The 19,321-nt window shown below is 43.7% G+C and overlaps 1 protein-coding gene across 12 annotated transcripts in view; it reads left to right on the top strand.

Moving 5' to 3' along the window:
- The window catches only part of PARD3 (par-3 family cell polarity regulator), a 693,206-nt gene that overhangs the window by 79,675 nt on the left and 594,210 nt on the right, over positions 1–19,321 (top strand). For all 12 annotated transcript variants that reach the window (XM_069729684.1, XM_069729681.1, XM_069729677.1 and 9 more), the window contains exon 2: positions 4,728–4,829. In XM_069729684.1, the coding sequence (XP_069585785.1) occupies positions 4,728–4,829 (102 nt within the window). The remainder of the gene's footprint in view (positions 1–4,727; positions 4,830–19,321) is intronic.

Genomic DNA, 19,321 nt, shown 5'->3' with positions numbered 1-19,321 from the left:
ACTGCACATCACCCAAAAACACCATACCAACAGTGAAGTTGCAGGTGGAATAATCATGGTGAGACAAACAAATTTAATTGAAAGAAGGATGAATGGAGAAATGTAACTAGACATTCTTGATAAAAATCTTCTGCCCTCTACCAGGAAGATGAAAATGAAGCGAGGGGGACATTTCAGGAAGATAATGATCACGAACACCTGACCTGAATCCAATAAAACATTTATGGAAGGACCTAAAACTCAGAGTTCATAGGAGCCCATAGGACTTTCAGGATACGAAGAGTGTTTTTTGTGTAATAATTGGCCAAAATCACACCTGAGCAATGCATGTAACTAGTTTCTCCTTACAGGAGGCGTCTTAAAGCTGTACTCACTAACGAAGACTTTTGCACAAAGTATTACATTACAGTAAGCATGTTTAATACTTTTTTTTTTTCCCTGTGTCATTTCTCATTATTACATATAACTTAATTTATGGACATCTACGGTTTGATTTCTTTGCCTGTGTGGATTGGATGGGTTGTTGAGAGGAAGGCCGGAAGTGGGGTCTTGTGAATTGAGAGGAAGGCCGGAAGTGGGGTCTTGTGAAGTGAGAGGACGGCCGGAAGTGGGGTCTTGTGAAGTGAGAGGATGGCCGTAAGTGGGGTCTTGTGAAGGGAGAGGATGGCCAGAAGTGGGGTCTTGTGAAGGGAGAGGATGGCCAGAAGTGGGGTCTTGTGAAGTGAGAGGATGGCTGGAAGTGGGGTCTTGTGAAGTGAGAGGAAGACCGGAAGTGGGGTCTTGTGAAGGGAGAGGATGGCCAGAAGAGGGGTCTTGTGAAGGAAGAGGATGGCCAGAACTGGGGTCTTGTGAAGGGAGAGGATGGCGAGAACTGGGGTCCTGTGAAGGGAGAGGATGGCCAGAACTGGGGTCTTGTGAAGGGAGAAGATGGCCAGAAGAGGGGTCTTGTGAAGGAAGAGGATGGCCAGAACTGGGGTCTTGTGAAGGGAGAGGATGGCGAGAACTGGGGTCCTGTGAAGGGAGAGGATGGCCAGAACTGGGGTCTTGTGAAGGGAGATGATGGCCAGAAGTGGGGTCTTGTGAAGGAAGAGGATGGCCAGAAGTGGGGTCTTGTGAAGGGAGAGGACGGCCAGAACTTGAAGTGGGGTCTTGTGAAGGGAGCCAATTAGTGAGTGCTCGTTATTAGAGTGTGCCGAGGGTGCAATCCACGCATGTTTTGTGGCTGTCTGACAGCCGCAAAATATGCAGCCTTGGGAACTCAGACATGTCACTCAAGCACTCGTGATACTCGATACTCGCTGCTTACCTGAGCTCCCTAGGCAAACTTGTGTATGAGCAATAAGCAACGAGTGACGAGGAGAATGTGTTTTTTTTTTTTTTTTTTAAATGTTTAGATGTAACCCCTTTATTTGCTTTAGTATGATGGTTTGCATATATGCTTGTGTCATATCACATCTACCACACTATTTATTTCATGCCTTTAGGAACCGGATAGCGGAGCTTTTACGTTTGATGTCAAAATAAAATTCGAATAAAAATATTTTTTTTCTTTTTAGGTTCTAGTCATAACCTGTTTGGCATAAAATTAAACCTGATCCTAATAGTCTCTTATTTTACCATGTCCTCATCGGAGAGCTGTAGAGTGAAGATTTGCATAGTTGGCGAATCATTTCCGTAGAGTTTGAGTTGTGCGGCGTCAGCAGATGTGTGGTCATTTTTCGTTCAGTCAGGACTCTAGTGAAAGCTGCGGATCTGCAGTAACCATTGTGAACTTCATATTTGTGGTCCCGATAATGAGAAGGTTTGATGTTTCACCACAATATCTGGGGAAAAACCACCAGCTCTTCTCGGCCTGTGGACTCGATTCCCCTCCCCCATGCCCTACCACTGGCCTAATGTACGTGGCTTCTAATTAAGAGGATGCTTCGGTATTGGGTCCTGTTCACATAGGAAGCGCACAACAGGGTTGTTCTGAAAATTACATAAGCATAAATTATTATAAAGTCAAAGTACGAGTGTGAGGAATGGCGTCAGATTGTCTTGTAAGATGAAGAGCATCAATTTTAGTATGTTTTTATTTTTTTTATATATTTTTCTTGCAAACAGTCCAAATGTTCCATCTGTAAACCACGTGTTGACAATGAGAAGAATATTGGCCGTTTTGCAGACTCCGCGTTTAGATGAAATGATCTGACGTTTGGATTAGTTCCTGCGACTTTCTTCCACTCCTGCAGTTCCTCACAAGTCCCATTTAAGCTAATTTAACCCCTAATTTCCCTTGTTCGTTAGGCAGTTTACTTTAGACCAAGATCTTTAGATGTTTTCGCAGCTTAGCACCAGTTCCTGTAAGACAAGCTGAGCACATTACTTGTCTGGTCTTGTTAACGAAGATCTCCAGAGCAGGGAATGGAGCTGCAATGAATACGGGGGGGGGGGGAGCAAATTATACGTTTGCTCTTCTCAGTCTGCTATAGAAATTTAGGTTTTAAACATTTAGTTTTTGCAAATATTTGTGCTCGCCAAACGTTATATTTCATTGTGGGGGCAGGGTGGGGGGATTTTAATAATATCTCCGCAAATTTTTGCTGTGTAATGTAGAAGCAGAGAACCTAATTCCAGCAGTGTGTAACTTACTAGGATGTGTTTTGATGTTTCATTACAATGAGTGTTTTAGCAGAAGGAGATTATTACTAGAGGACAACTATCCTGGTGTCTGCTAGTCCAACCGCACCACCACAACTGATAAGCAGCTTTCTGTCTGTATACAGTGTATACAGTAAAGGAATCTGGAAGGATAAACAGCTCAATAGGGTTTTATCTGGGTAAAAAAAAAAATAAAAAATCAAAGGACTGAGAAAATGCTCACCTGTCGGAGTTGTGAAAGCCTCAACCCCTGTGTTGGTTTGGGTAGGTATAGGCTGCTGCAGATGCACAGTGTTATATCATGTAGAAGCTGGAGACAAAGTGGAGGTGAATCTGCTCCACCGATGGTGTCAAATGCAGAGAGAACGTAGAAATTCACATGCGGCTTTTATTCAACTCGTTTGAAATCACATCTGCTTCTTCCTCGGGGCACAATACAAATATATGTTGATCTTTGCGGTTTGTCCTGAGGAAAAAGCAGGTTTGCTTCAAAACACGTTGAATAATAACCACATTTGAATTTCTACCGTGTACAGAGTAAGCAGCCAATCAGTGGTGTGGGCGGGGTTATACGGGGCTCAGCATTCTGAGCTCTGCTGCAGAAAAAGCTGTGATTCTATCTCAACTGCTGCACCCACCAAACTTAAGTGACACATGCCTGGAATCAGGGTCTTCGTACATGCATTATGCTGCTGTCAGATTACATTGTAAAAAAAAAACTTTTGATAGACTCCCTTTAATATATTTTTTATTATTTTTTTCTTTAAACTTTGTACAATTTTATGTGATAATTTTTAGTTATAAAATGTTGTTTTAGTTCTTGCAACTAATTAGCCTTCAAGGAGAGCTCAAAGCCTTTTAAAGGGAACCTGTCACCCCCAAAATGAAAGATGAGCTAAGCCCACCAGCATTAGGGGCTTATCGACAGCATTCTGTAATGCCGTAGATAAGCCCCCGATGTATCCTGAAAGATGAGAAAAAGAGGTTATATTATACTCACCCAGGGGCGTTCCCGCTGCGGTCCAGTCTGATGGGCGTCGTGGTCCGGTCCAGGGCCTCCCATTTTCTTATGATGACGTCCTCTTCTTGTCTTCACGCTGCGGCTCCAGTGCAGGCATACTTTATCTGTCCTGTTGAGGGCAGAGCAAAGTAATGCAGTGCGCAGGGGCCGGGAAAGGTCAGAGAGGCCAGGCGCCTGAAGCAGACAAGAAGAGGACGTCATCGTAAGAAGATGGGAGGCCCCGGACCGTGACGCCTATTGGATCGGACTGCACCGGGACCGCCCCGGGTGAGTATAATCTAACCTCTTTTTATCATCTTTCAGGACACATCGGGGAGGGGGGGGGGCTTATCTACGGCATTACAGAATGCTGTAGATAAGCCCCTGATGCCGGTGGCCGCAGCTCATCTTCCATTTTGGGGGTGACAGGTTCCCTTTAATGCTGTCCTATGCACAATAATGACCTATAAACAGGCTCCATCATGGCAGAAAAACATAGCTGAAAGTGAACCTGTCGCCTGATTCATGCTGCTCAAACTACGGACAGCATCAGTTGGAGCCTGGAGCCGGGGATGGTTTTCCCCAAAACATTCCTGCCCCAGCAACGCTCCAGATGATTGGCATGTGTCTCGCTAAGGAAGAAACCTGTCAATCACCACTATGGGAACCTGACTGGGGGCGGATTGTTAAACTTATATGTCCACTTCTGAGTGTTCACCTATCCGATCACCTCCAACCTATTTGCATATAAGAAGACCTCTATCATTCAAGCTAAACAAGAAGCCAGAGCCACTCCTCAGACTTCTCCATGGCCAACTTGTTTTCCAGTTTGATGTTTTTTTTTGTTTTTTTTGTAACAGCATCTTATAGTAAACCATAGTCTTTGTTTTATGCTGCCTTTGGCTCGTACCGGGTGGAAATGCTGAAATGTTTCCTTTAGAATTCTGTCCAAATCTTGCGCTCGGTGCGTTCTTGGGAGCCGGTGTGCAGGCAGTATTGATCCACATATGTTGAAAGAATCTTGACGCTTCATTATGTCACTTCCACTTATACTTCAGTAACCTTTTTCTTTTTCTTTTGTCAGGACCATAATTATTGGATACAAGTTCATCGATTAGAGCATGGGGATGGTGGCATTTTGGATCTTGATGACATTCTTTGCGACGTTGCTGATGACAAAGACAGAGTAAGTGTGAAGCTAATCCTTGGAAATATTTTGGTCACGTTAATGTCGCCACATGATGTGTCTTGATAAGTCTGTGTCCAACCTTGTGTGAATATTGTCCATCTGTTAATGAGGACCCTGTCACTTGCTCCAAAAAATTGAGTTAAATACCTTGTAACTATCCCCGACATCCCTTTATTCTGCCACTTTTATCCATTTTGCTCTGTGTTGCTCCATGTGTTTCTTCTGGAGCGCAACATTTGAAATTTCAGCTTGGATTCTAACTGGGTGTTTCTACAGAGTCTTCTCTGGGGCGTGTGCTTTCACTCCTCCCTTCCAGATTCTGCCAATCACAGCTAAGCAACGTCTGAAGCTTATAGGCTGCTAGATCAGCTGCCGAGCTTTGATAGGCAGCATCTGAGAGTAAGGATTGAAAGCGCGCACCCCTAGAGAAGACTCTGAAGAAACGTCCAGTTGGACTGAAGGCAGAGATTTCACATATAGTGCTCCTGAAGAAACAAATGTGAGTATCTCTACAAGGCGCAGAGCAGTAAGGAGCGACAACATCCGGGGAGCTCAATAATTTTTACAATTGTTTTGAACAAGTGACAGAAGGTTCTGTTTAATATTGGTTAAAATTGATTAGCACAGATTTATATATTGTATTTCTAAAGTGAAAAAAAAACCCTTTTCAACATTTTTTGCTTGTGTGTCAAACTTTGCTGTTAATCTGTTTCTGGGGCAGGCTCTGAGATAAATCAGTCTACTTCCCCCTCTGGAAGCTGTAAAACCTTTTATAACACCTCATTGAATCACAGAAATGTAGTGTTTTTTTTTTTTTTTACTGATCTATGTTGGGGCTTTAGCAGGTTTTTCAATGGCTGAAATGTTTTAGTAATTTGAAAAAGGTTTAGTTGCGTGCTACATGCCAGCCGCCCCTTTTCGGAGTTCAGGTTGCCCCCTGTGGCATTGTCTGACGTTCTCCCTTATGAACTCTTGATTTATAAGCATTACGGTAAATTGTAGTGTTACGCGGCTGCTTAGGATACTCTGAAGCTGGCTCCATTTCTCCTGAAATGTAATTTAATCCCGATTACTCGGGAAACTTTATATATTCTGTATGTAATGTAGTCGGCATGTCCTGGAGGATTTCAGGAATTCCCACATGACAACTGTCACGCTCCTCCTGAAACTAAACATACCAGGGTCCTACATTACAGCAGGTGCGTGTGATTCGTGGAGGGGTCATTAATGGGATCACTTGTAATACTGTCCGCCCCAATGTCTTCTTCAAAACCAGGTTCTTTAGAGGGAATGGGTCATCAGAAAACGATCTATTGTGGAAATCCGGATTCATGTTGAAATGCATTTGTTGTATTTTTAGTCTTTTGTTTTTTTTTCATACCTCCATGATTTCCAATGTTCTTGTTAATTTAGAGATGGATTAATCCCATCCCAACCAGAACCATCCGTCTTTGTTTTTTTTATTATTCTTGTGGTTTTTTTTTTTGTTCTTTCTTTACACACTGTCCTTTTTGGCCGAGGTTGTTAATTTAACGGGATTGTTTCCGATAAATCCCTACAAGGGAAAAATCCATACAATGCCCAGGAAGTCAAGTGCAGCTTGCATATATATATGATATCACTATCTAAATAAAATTATTAATTTTCACACTGGCCATTAAAGGGGGGTGTCCAGTACTTGGGGTTAATGGCTTATCCTTAAAGATAGGCCATCAATATCAGATCAGTGGCGGTCTGATACCCAGCACCTCCATCGATCCGCTGTTAGTAGTGGCTGCTGGATGTGATCAGTTGAATAGAACTACACAGCGCCATCGATTGTATAGTGGCCACAGTCAGGTACTGCACCTCTGCTACCTTATTCAGATGTATAGGTGTGGATCTGCAATACCCTGCTGTGGCCACTAGGCAGCCGACAGAGCTGTGTAGTTCTGCTCCACAACTGATTGTGGCCATATCCGGCACCAAGAGCAGATTATCACCCTGGCGTTGCTGGGTTCAGCGCCCCCACCAGTCTGATACTGTTTAAGTCCAGCAATATAGCGTTCCGGACAACCCCTTTAAGCCTAATACTAGTCTCACTCTTCCAGTGTTGTACAGATGATTCGGCAGAAGACATTATATTCACAGGTGACAGAAGACCACCTCTGTATACACACTAGAGAACACTCCTCCATCTACAAAAGGTGATGCTTCAGCTGAACTCCTCTCCCTCTCTGCGTAGTGATCTCTGCGCAGGTAACAGAGCGTGCTTAGAAAAGCACATGTATGGAAGTCAGTGAATAAGAGCAAGTCTATTTATGTATGTGTAGCTTGTAAAATTAGCAGGAAGTAGAAGTCTAGTATTGGCCTAGTGGCCAGTGTGAAAGTTGTACGTTTTGTGCGTATGTACATACATATATATCCCTTGCAATTTTCACATAATGGTAAAAAAATGAAAAAAAAAAAAAAGTTGCATAAATATACTGTAATTAACATAAAAACCTGATTGAAGCAATAGGTGATTTTCTGATGACACATTCCCTTGGAAAGCCAAGGCTACCTGAAGATGAAGGGCCATTGTTCTCCCTTCACTCAGCGTCCTGTGCACTTACTCACCCAGCCGATGAAACTTCCTGAAAGACGTGAAATAAGTGGAGGACAAAATTGCTCCTTTTATTGCTGCACCTTGCAAGACCTGAAGGGCCGGATCTGTGAGACTCATGGCATGAAAGCAGTTATCAGGCTGAAGACGACGCTCCTGTCTCCTAAGTCTGGGTGATACCAGATCTTGGGGTAGTGGTTGTCGGCTATCCCCATGATGTCAGTGTCCGACATCTCGGCCCTAGGAGTCACCTGGGCGGTCCCGCAGAGCTGCTAATATCTAATCTTCAGCTCCGGGCCGGCTTTATTTAAGCTGGAGCTACTATTAATAGCTAATAATATTGACTGTAAGGCACCTGTCCCATCCTGGCCGAACAAACATATGCGGATATATATATATATATATATATATATATATATATATATATATATATATATATATATATATTATAATTTAGGCCAAGATACGCCCCTTGTAATGGAGACTAGGTAAATTTATCTTCCTCAAATTTGCACCAAAATCTTATTTTTTTTAAATCTTTTTGTAGATTAAGGCCATGTGCACACTTTGGGCATTTGCAGCAAATTTTTGTCTCCTTTTTTTTGTAATGCCCCTTTTACGTGGGATTTTTTTCTCCCTATTTGAAAGGGTGAAAAATGCTAAAATAATTGACATGTTGCAGATTTGACAAAACGTTTTGGTTCAAATCTGCAAGGAAAAAAATAGGCGACCTGTGCATGAAAATTCAACATTCACTTTGCTAGTACTGAAAAATGCAGAATTTTTTTTCTCCTTGTCAAAAATGAACAGGGACAAAACATTCAGTAATAACACAGCGTGAGAAAAAGCCTCTCTGTTCACCTTATGCATCGGAAGGGGCAAAATCCATAGCTAAAATCACTATGAAAAATTTGACATGGTGCAGAATTAAAATCCACAGGGTCACTTTTCACCAGGATTTTTTTCCCCTGGCATTTATTTCGTACTCATTATTACTCAGATAATATGCTGCAGTGGAGACAGCCCCCCACCCCTCTTGTGACCGTACCCTATGGCTGGCGCCCACGGCTTACCCCTGCCAGCCTCCTTCTATCTACACTCCTGCCCCTAGGAGTCCATAGACACATTCTGTATATATAGCAAGCGCCTATGTTCTCACCTAATGATCGTAGTTGAGGGGTCAAAAAAGGAAGGCGCCCACTATTGCCTGCTTTAGATTCCTGCTCGTGGTAGATGGTCCCAGTGCCCATACACCGTCTTTTGGGTATAGTCGTTACTGTCGACGTCTTGTTACTGGATTATTCGTGTTACATCTGTAGCTGAACGTCTTGGAAGATTTCTTTTCTTACACATGTAAACACCGTATTCACCTGTCCTCGTCTCTTAATGGCTTTATAAAAGGTCTGGCCAGGAGTGACGGGCGCCCGCGTCCCATACCTGTCTCCAAACTATCATCTGACGGGGCTGATGTGCCCCCTAGTGGCCACATTGCTGTATTTCTCAATCTGTTATGTTTTATAAGGAAAGAACAGTCTTTTTTATTTTTTTTTTATGCATATTTATGTATTTACATGCTTCACATCTAAATGCAGAGCAGATAAAATCTAACTGACAATAAATGTTAGAACGTGATTATAGGTTTAATTTTTTTTTTGTTTCAATAATTTTTATTTGAATTTAAAGATTAATACATAGATCTCCCAACATAGGAGTTTTGATAGTACAACAAAAAGTCACTCTTACATCACTAGTGTCATGTAATAACTATTATAATAGACCTTTGTGTACCTACATATAAGACAGGACAGGACAAAGACAAGACAGAAACAAAAGGGGAAGTGGGATAGGGTATGAATCATATGTAATCCATTTTACAATATTCTTTACCGCACCGCAGTATACTCTAGGTTAACACCAACAGAGTTCAGGTTTTAGTTTACAACTCATAAAGAGAGAAAATCAGCAGAACCCACACATCCATATTTATCACAAAATAATAATTTACATTCTCTAGGTCTCATCTCACGAAGAAAGTGCAAGGGCATGCGTCAATTGATCTCCTGAGTTCAGTTCCAGCCACGGGTTCCACACCCGGAGAAAGTGGTTCCAATTGTCAGTTCTCGTTGCTTAGATGCGCTCATACAACATAATTGTACTCATTCTAGCCGTGACTTGGAGTATTGAAAGTGACGGTGTCTTCCATTTTGACGCTATGTATATTTTAGCCGTCATGCTCAATAGGATCACCATTCTAAAGAGTATTTTGGACAGTCCTTGTGGCTTTAATCCAAATAAATAAGTCCGTGGATCCAATGGTATCTCTCTTCCTACCATCTTATCGATCATAAGCTTCACCCCCTCCCAGAGACTCACCACCACTGGACACGTCCACCAAATATGTCTCATATCTCCAGGTGCATCGCAACCCCTAAAACACCTGTCCGAGACATGAGGATAGATGGCATGAAGTCTCGTGGGCACCTGGTAGGTTCTGTGAAGAACTCTGAGAGACGATTCAACCAAAGTTACCTGATGAGAGCCCCTAGATAAATTGTCACAGGAGCGCCACCATTCTTCCAACGACATCTTAAATCCCAGATCCTCCTCCCACTGGCCCATGAATCTTAGTTTTCCCTCCCCCTGTGTTGTAGCAAAGGATGAGTACAATAAGGATATGGCCCCCCTTCCCAGGGGGTCACTCGAGCATTTTTGTTCAAATCCTGTTAATCTAAAGGGGTTTCTGCCCAGGACACTTCTTTTCACAAAGTCAAGGATTTGGTTCATGCGGAACATTTCTCTGACTGGGGGCTCATATTTTTGAATAAATTCCTGCCTGGTCAGGGCGATATTGAACGGGGAGCAAAGGTGTTTAATTGTGGTTAGGCCTTTCAGGATCCACCAGGAGAAAGGCCGAGGGTCAAGCCCCGGTGGAAACGTTGGATTGTTAAATAGTGAATTTAACGGCGAGTCCCTGGACTGCAAGCTATTCTTAAATCTCTTTCCTCCAGAGGAGCAAAGATTGTGCTGCAAAGGGTGCAATGGTAGAGATTTGTTTTGGTAATTTCGCTTCGGTCCATAGTAAACCCAATAGGGAATAAGGTTTTATTAAAAATGACTCCAGGTGGACCCATCTAGGCTTGTCTGTTGACGAACAAATTCTGGTCAGTTGGGCAATCTGGGCAGATTTAAAATAGTTCACAAAGTTGGGTAGAGAGAGCCCGCCCCTCTTCTTGTGCAGGAACATAATTTGTTGTTTAATCCTCGTTTTTTTCCCTTGCCAAATAAATCTAGAGATTTTGGAATGTATGTCTTGCAGTACCCTTGGGGGAAGTGGCATAGGCAGAGATCGGAACAAATATAGAAACCTCGGGAGGGAGACCATCTTAATGGCATTTATTCTGCCTAGCCAGGACAGAGTCAATGAAGACCACCTAGACAAGTCTTTTTGAAAGTTTTCTATCAGAGGGGTATAATTCCATTTATACAGGGTAGATTTATTAGTCGTGAGATTAATCCCCAGGTAGGTTAAGTAGCGTTCCCTTTTTTTGAAGCCAAACTGAGACACTAAGTGTGACTGAGTTTTTTCTGGTGTGTTCAGGAATAGAGCCTCTGATTTTTCAATATTTATTTTAAGCCCTGATAATACTTCAAAGTCATGAAGTAGTGAAAACAAACTTGGGAGAGTGGTGTGGAGGCTAGTGAGAGATAAAAGCAGATCGTCAGCGAATAAGCTGACTTTATACTGTTCTCCCAAATTAGTTGGCCCTAGTATATCCGGACTACGCCTTATAGCCTCCGCCAAGGGCTCCATTGCTAGCGCGAATAACGCTGGTGAGAGGGGGCATCCCTGTCTAGTTCCTCTCTCTATATTTACTGGTGTAGGGTGTAATGATGGTAATTTGAGATATGCTGTTGGCCTGTCATATAGTAAGGTCAAACAATTTATTAATTTTTGAGGTAGGCCGAATATTGATAATATCTTAAAGAGATATGACCACGATACTGAGTCGAATGCCTTCTCTATATCCAAAGCCAGCAACATGGTGGGCTGTAGGGAATTAGCTGCTGTGTGTATTATATTTAAGTTGCGCCTTATATTATCTGGCCCCTGTCTCCTAGGAGTGAAGCCTACTTGGTCTCTATGCACAATAGAAGGGAGTACTCTGTTGATTCTGTCTGTAAGGATAGATGTGAATATTTTGAGGTCCACGTTGAGTAACGAGATGGGTCTATAATTTTTGGTTTGCTGATGATCCTTTTTGGGTTTGGGTATTACTGCTATATGCGCTATATAAAACTCAGGGGGCATTTGTGATCCACTTAATAATGCGTTGCAGTATTTTGCTATGTGTGGTGAAAGAATTTCCTTGTACTTTTTATAATAGGGTGCTGTAAGGCCGTCAGGCCCGGGGGCTTTATCAGTTTTTAGTTTCTGAATTATCTGATCTATTTCTTCTTCCGTTATATCGGATTGAAGAATTTGTGAGGAATGTTCACTAATTTTGGGGAGCGGGAGGTGCTGTAGGAACGACTCCATTAGAGGAGGTGGTGGGGAGGCAGGAGCTGCATACAATTTTTGATAGAAGGTGTGAAATTCTCTATAGATTGCTTCTGGATGTGCTGAGACTTGACCACTACTACTCCTAATTGAATAGACAGTGTTCAAGAGTTCTTTTTGACGTAGTTGTCTTGCCAGTAGTTTGCTTGGTTTATTTGCCTGTCTATAGAAGGAAGCTTTTGTCCAAGCAAGAGCCCTTTCCGTTCTATGAGTAAGGACGGCATCTAATTGGAGTTTGACATCCCGTATCTGCTTAATTAAGTATCGTGAAGGAAGTTGTTGGTTTGCCTGTTCTAGGTTTTGTAATTTGGTCTCTAATTTAGTTTGAAGCTCAGTTCTGTTCTTTTTTTAATTAGTAGCCAACTTAATTAGGGTGCCCGTGATGAATTTTTTATGTGCTTGCCATATGTTTCCCGGGGTTGTTTCTTCATTCACATTAGTTTGAAAATAAAGCATAAGGTCGTTTCTAATTTTATTTGAGATCTCCGGGTCTGACAGCAGTGAGTCGTTTAAGCGCCATCTAAATAGTTTTGATGAATTTGTATTTAGTTTAAACACCGTAAAGACCGCATCATGGTCGGACCAGGAGGATGGAATGTGGCGTGAAAACAGAACTCCTGATAATGTGTTAGCGGAGGTCAGTTGCATATCTATTCTCGAATACGTTTTATGTACATTAGAGAAGAAGGTGTACCCTTTCTCGGTCTCATTCATCTCCCTCCAGACATCAACTATCCTATACTCTTTCATTAATCTAAGTATCCTTCTTCTATCCCCCTTCGTAATGGCCATTCGTTTTTTTGCTGTGCAGTCAAGGGTGGGGTTCAGGGTGAAGTTGAAGTCACCACTCCAGATAAGGTGCTGATAGGGCATAGTCGCGATCTTGGTTAGTATTATTTTGAATACAAGTGTCTGAGTTGTTGCTGGCATGTAACTATTTATTATACAAATATTTTGCCCCTGAAGAGTACCGTACAAAACTATATATCTGCCTTCCGGGTCTATAATGGTATTATCAATCTGGAATGCTAGGTTATTTTTAAGGAGTATGGCTACCCCTCTGGTTTTATGCTCCCATGTGGCCAGGTAGTAGCGAGAGTAGCTTGGGTCAAAATATTTAGGGCTAGAGGTCCTTGAAAAGTGAGTTTCCTGCAAGCAAATAATGTCGGGTCTATGTTTATGGTAATCTATGAATGCTTTCTTACGCTTATTAGGTGAGTTAAAACCGTGTACGTTATGAGATATGATTCTACACATGGTTGTGAGATTCATTACCGCTCATCGGCGTTGTTAAACTGATGGTAGATCTCATTTCTCTGTTTGGTGTTTGGTTCCGGCATGAGTTGAATTGTGGGGTACAATCATACCTGTAGAGACACACAAGGGCACAGACAACACAAGGGGAAATTAATACATAGAACAAGAAACATTTAAACAATAGGGTACAATACCCTTTGTTGGTGATATTCTGGGATCCCATAATTACAGGAGTCCCAGTTATCTTCCTAGTCTGGCAACACGTTTTGAGTCCCAGCAACCAAACCCTTGCTAATTGTTACTCTTATAAGGCAACCAACCAGCATCAAAACTCTACAGCCGGCCTCGGCAAGTCCCAGCCACCGGTTTGTTAACGTAAGATGAAGGTTCAAATTTAAGGCTCTTAGGCCAATCCTTCAAAATCTAACAATAGAGAAGGAAAAAAAAAACAAAAAAAAACAAAACAGAGGGGAACAACCGCTCCATGCAATTTCAAGTTATGTTCAGGTGGTCTGCAAACTCTGGCTCCTGGTTCTAGGAATCTGTGACCATTCTTTCTGTGGTCGTGGTCTTCTCTGTGCTTGTGAGGGAATGACCTCCGTAGCAGGGATTCCAGCTCTCTCTAGGGCTCTTCTTCCTTCTTCCAGGGATCGGCATATAAATGATTCATTGCCATAAGTGAATAGCAAGGCAAATGGGAACCCCCATCGATATTTAGTATTTTTTGCCTGGAGAGCGGTAGTAATCGGTTTTAGAGATCTCCTTCTGGAGAGTGTGGCAGGGGACAGGTCTGCATACAGCTTCACAGCGTTTGGTAGTCCTGGTAGGGCTGATAGATCCCTTGTTGCTGCTAAAATTTGGTCTCTTGCTTCTTCATAGTGCATTTTAAGCACTACGTCCCTAGGGAGGTCTGCTATGCGTGGCTTGCCCAGGGCTCTATGGATCCTAGTAATATGAAGTTGCGCTGGATCAGCTTCAGGGAGCAGAGTCTTAAAGAGTGTCATTGCTGTGTCTTTTAAGGTCACTATAGACTCAGGGAGGCCTCTGATACGAATGTTACCCCTGCGGGATCTGTTCTCATAATCCTCGCATTTTAATTCAAGGTCAGTTATACGTTCAGCATGTGCTTTGATGGTCTCTTGATCCTCCTCTAGGGCCCCGCTCACCCCCTCCATTTTGTCTTCTAGAGTGGAAGTGCGCTGCAATATATCTTGCAGTTGTGTGGTGACATTTTGCATGGCTGATTTTAATTCAGTGCGAAAGGTTTCCTGTAGTGTTTTTATTAGCGCTGCATTGGGAGTGATTGTGTCACTTGCAGCGCCAAGCTCCTCGATCTCTGCTTCATTAGCTGCTAGCGTGGGCGCAGCTGGAGAGGAAGCCGTTGCTGCAGCGGCCATCTTACCCACGTTGCTGCTTTTCAGTAGCTCCTCGATCGTGCGACCTGCTGCCTGTCCCGTGCCTCCCTTCTTCGGCATGCTCACCGCCGCTGCTCCCGATGGTGAGTTCTCGCCCTGCCGGTACTTTTCGCCGCCTTTGTTGCTCGTTGTAGGGTTAAAATAGCTGACTGGGATGCGGAGCTCAGATAGTCATGTCTGACCGCTCCGAGGTCCGCGCATGCGCCGCCATAGGTTTAATTTTAAACAGATTTATGCTAATCTGTAATATTTATCTGCATATAGCACTTTTTCCATTTGGTTAAAGGTATAATGGTGTTTAACTCTTTTCAGATTTTAACTGCATATTATTAATTATTTATTTTTATTTTTTTGCTAAATGCTGCCCCCTAGTGAATGTCTGTTGTATTTATGATGGCTGACCATTTTGTTACTTTACAGTGTGCGCAATTATGTGATCTTGCTGTTGTCTTTTCCTTTTAAAATGCTATAAATTTTAATATATACCATATTATCGAATTTTATCTAGTTACATTATGCATATTATTGCCATACAACTTTGGGGGTCCCAGGTTCATATTCTGCCCCCACCTGCAGAGAGAGGTGGCCAGAGAAATTGACTTTAGCCTTTTTCTACTAAAGTACCCCACGGATGTTAACCTAAAGCCATTATGTTCTATAGACCGTGATTGGAGTGGAGGTATTAACCGCTTCATGACCGTGGGATTTTTCGTTTTTCCGTGTTCGTTTTTCACTCCCCTCCTTCCCAGAGCCATAACTTTTTTTATTTTTCCGTCAATTTGGCCATGTGAGGGCTTATTTTTTGCGGGACGAGTTGTACTTTTGAATGACATCACTGGTTTTAGCATGTCGTGTACTAGAAAATGGGGAAAAAAATTCCAAGTGCGGTGAAATTGCAAAAAAAGTGCAGTCCCACACTTGTTTTTTGTTTGGCTTTTTTGCTAGGTTCACTAAATGCTAAAACTGACCTGCCCTTATGATTCTCCAGGTCAGTACGAGTTCATAGACACCTAACATGACTAGGTTATTTTTTACTTAAGTGGTGAGAAAAATTCCAAACTTTGCTAAAAAAAAGAAAAAAAAAAAAAAAATTTGCGCCTTTTTTCCGATGCTCGTAGCGTCTCCATTTTTCATGATCTGGGGTCGGTTGAGGGCTTATTTTTTGTGTGCCGAGATGACGTTTTTAATAATAGCATTTTGGTGCAGATACGTCATTGCATTTTAATGCAATGTCGCGGCGACCAAAAAAACTTAATTCTGGCGTTTTGAATTTTTTTCTCGCTACGCCGTTTAGTGATCAGGTTAATGCTTTTTTTAATTGATTGGGCGATTCTGAACGCGGTGATACCAAATATGTGTAGATTTGATTTTTTTTTTTATTGATTTATTTTGATTGGGGCGCAAGGGGGGTGATTTAAACTTTTATATTTTTTAAATTTTTTTTTAAACTTTTGCCATGCTTCAAGCACAACGCGATCGCCTCTGCTACATAGCAGCGATCTGATGTTCGCTGCTATGTAGCAGAAAATCAGGTGTGCTGTGAGCGCCGACCACAGGGTGGCGCTCACAGCTACCGGCGATCAGTAACCATAGAGGTCTCAAGGACCTCTATGGTTACACTGTACAAGCATCGCCGACCTCCGATCATGTGACGGGGGTCGGCGATGCCGTCATTTCCGGCCGCCTGGCCGGATGCAGTGGTTAAATGCCGCTGTCTGCGTTTGACAGCGGCATTTAACTAGTTAATATGACGGGCACATGTCAGCTGTTCAAAACAGCTGACATGTCCCGGCTTTGATGCGGGCTCACCGCCGGAGCCCGCATCAAAGAGGGGCTTCTGACCTCGGACGTACTATCCCGTCCGAGGTCAGAAAGGAGTTAATGCTGGACCATTGTTTCAGAGCCCCCATCTCTGATCTGTCAGGGTCCCAGCTGTCTGCCAGCCATCAGCACGTTTGTCTTGTGGATAGGTGATTGCTTCCATGTATGATACAACCCTTTACAGGGGACCTGACCGGGAGATGACGGTCTCCTGAGCGACAGCAGCGTGAATCAGTCAGACTCCGTTATTGAAGTCCTGGATATTTAACCCCAATACCCTGCTTCCATTTTGAAAAGAAATATACAATTAATACCTGGCTAGGGACGATACGTCTCTGATGACTAGTCCAAGAGAGACAGGTCCTGGCGGCTCCTCACCCCGCTGCCCGCGACTCAGAGAGAACCTGCAGTCAAGGGCAGCAGGGTGGGGAGAAGACACCGCGCATCGGCCTAGGACAAGTCATCCTGGTTACATCGTTTCCAGTCAGCTGATAAATGTTTTCTGTGAAATGCCACAGTACAACCCCTGGCAAAAATTATGGAATCACCGGCCTTGGAGGATGTTCATTCAGTTGTTTAATTGTGTAAAAAAAAGCAGATCACAGACATGGCACAAAACTAAGTAATTTCAAATGGCAACTTTCTGGCTTTAAGAAACACTAAAAGAAATCAAGAACAAAAAAATGTGGCAGTCAGTAATGGTTACTTTTTGTAACCAAGCATAGTGGAAAAAATTATTAAGACTAACACCTGCGTCAAATTAGATCTGCTCGTTAGTCTGCATCTAAAATGGAGTGATAACACCTTGGAGAGCTGTTGCGCCAAGTGGACTGACATCAATCATGGCTCCAACATAATTGTCAATTGAAACAAAGGAGGGGATTATCAAACTCTTAAGAGGGTAAATCATCACACAATGTTGCAAAAGATGTTGGTTGTTCACAGTCAGCTGTGTCTAGAATCTGGACCAAAGACAAACAACATTAGAAGATTGTTAAAGGCAAACATACTGGTAGACCAAGGAAGACATCAAAGAGTCAAGACCGGAAACTTAAAGCAATGTGTCTCCAAAACAGGAAATGCACAACAAAACAAATGAGGAACGAATGGGAGGAAACTGGAGTCAACATCTGTGACCGAACTGTAAGAAACCGCCTAAAGGAAATGGGATTTACATACAGAAAAGCTAAACGAAAGCCATCATTAACACCTAAACAGAAAAAAAACAAGGTTACAATGGGCTAAGGAAAAGCAATCGTGGACTGTGGATGACTGGATGAAAGTCATATTCAGTGATGAATCATGAATCTGCATTGGGCAAGGTGATGATGCTGGATCTTTTGTTTGGTGCCGTTCCAATGAGATTTATAAAGATGACTGCATGAAGAGAACATGCAAATTTCCAGTTATCTACTATATAATTGTCTAAGGGTCACTTCTGTCTTTCTGTCTGTCCTTCTGTCTGTCACGGAAATACCAAGTCGCTGATTGGTCGCTGCAAAACGGCCACAACCAATCAGCGATGGGCACAGTCCGGCGGTGAAATGGCCCCTGCAGTCAGTGCCCCCTCCAGTCAGCGCTCACACAGGGTTAATGGCAGCGTTAACGGACCGCGCTATGCTGCGGTGTAACGCACTCCGTTAACGCCGCTATTAACCCTGTGTGACCAACTTTTTTACTATTGATGCTGCCTATGCCGCATCAATAGTAAAAAGATCTAATGTTAAAAATAATAATAATAAAAAAAATCATTATATACTCGCCTTCCGTGGGCCCCCGGATCCAGCCGAGGCCTTTCCCGCTCCTCGCGACGCTCCGGTGACCGCTCCATGCATTGCGGTCTCGCGAGATGATGAAGTAGCGGTCTCGCGAGACCGCTATGTTATCTCGCGAGACCGCAATGCAGTGTTGGGACCGGTGCGTCCTCAGAATTGAGTGAGTCCATAATTTTTCCCTATGCTTGGTTAAAAAAAAGTAACAATTACTGACTACCACATTTTTGTTCTTGATTTTCTTTTAGTGTTTCTTAATTTTTGCCAGGGGTTGTATATCGGAGGCTTAAGTACTGGAGCTGGACTCGTGCTTCCATAACTCAGGAGGCCGAAATATTCCATCATCTTCCCTTTAAGAACCAGAGTAACAGCTTTAGGTTCCCTATGAGTTTATTTTCACATTCCTGGAGTCTAAGGTAACAAAGGGGTAAACATCAGAGAAAGGGTACCGTCAGGGTCCCTGTTGCTATAAGGCAGGAAAAAGGGTTAATTTTGCATACAAGTACATCCACGCTTCAGACACCTGTACTGTCTCTGTAGTAGAAAGGCTAAGACTAGAATGGAAAGACTGCTGCCCATGACTACCGCTCTCACACACGCGGCTCTCCATGTTGCGCCGGCTGCTCCCCGTGAAGGCCGCCGGCTGCTCCCCGTGAAGGCCGCCGGCTGCTCCCCGTGGAGGCCGCCGGCTGCTCCCCGTGGAGGCCGCCGGCTGCTCCCCGTGGAGGCCGCCGGCTGCTCCCCGTGGAGGCCGCCGGCTGCTCCCCGTGGAGGCCGCCGGCTGCTCCCCGTGAAGGCCGCCGGCTGCTCCCCGTGAAGGCCGCCGGCTGCTCCCCGTGAAGGCCGCCGGCTGCTCCCCGTGAAGGCCGCCGGCTGCTCCCCGTGAAGGCCGCCGGCTGCTCCCCGTGAAGGCCGCCGGCTGCTCCCCGTGAAGGCCGCCGGCTGCTCCCCGTGAAGGCCGCCGGCTGCTCCCCGTGAAGGCCGCCGGCTGCTCCCCGTGAAGGCCGCCGGCTGCTCCCCATTCTAGTCTGATAAATGAAATCTTCTGTTGTAGACCTTTCACATAACAATTTTGCACATGT

Source organism: Ranitomeya imitator, chromosome 6 (assembly GCF_032444005.1).
Source record: "Ranitomeya imitator isolate aRanImi1 chromosome 6, aRanImi1.pri, whole genome shotgun sequence".
NCBI classification, from domain to species: Eukaryota; Metazoa; Chordata; class Amphibia; order Anura; family Dendrobatidae; genus Ranitomeya; species Ranitomeya imitator.
Note: the sequence above shows the minus strand (reverse complement) of the source record. Positions and strands in the feature narration are given on the sequence as shown.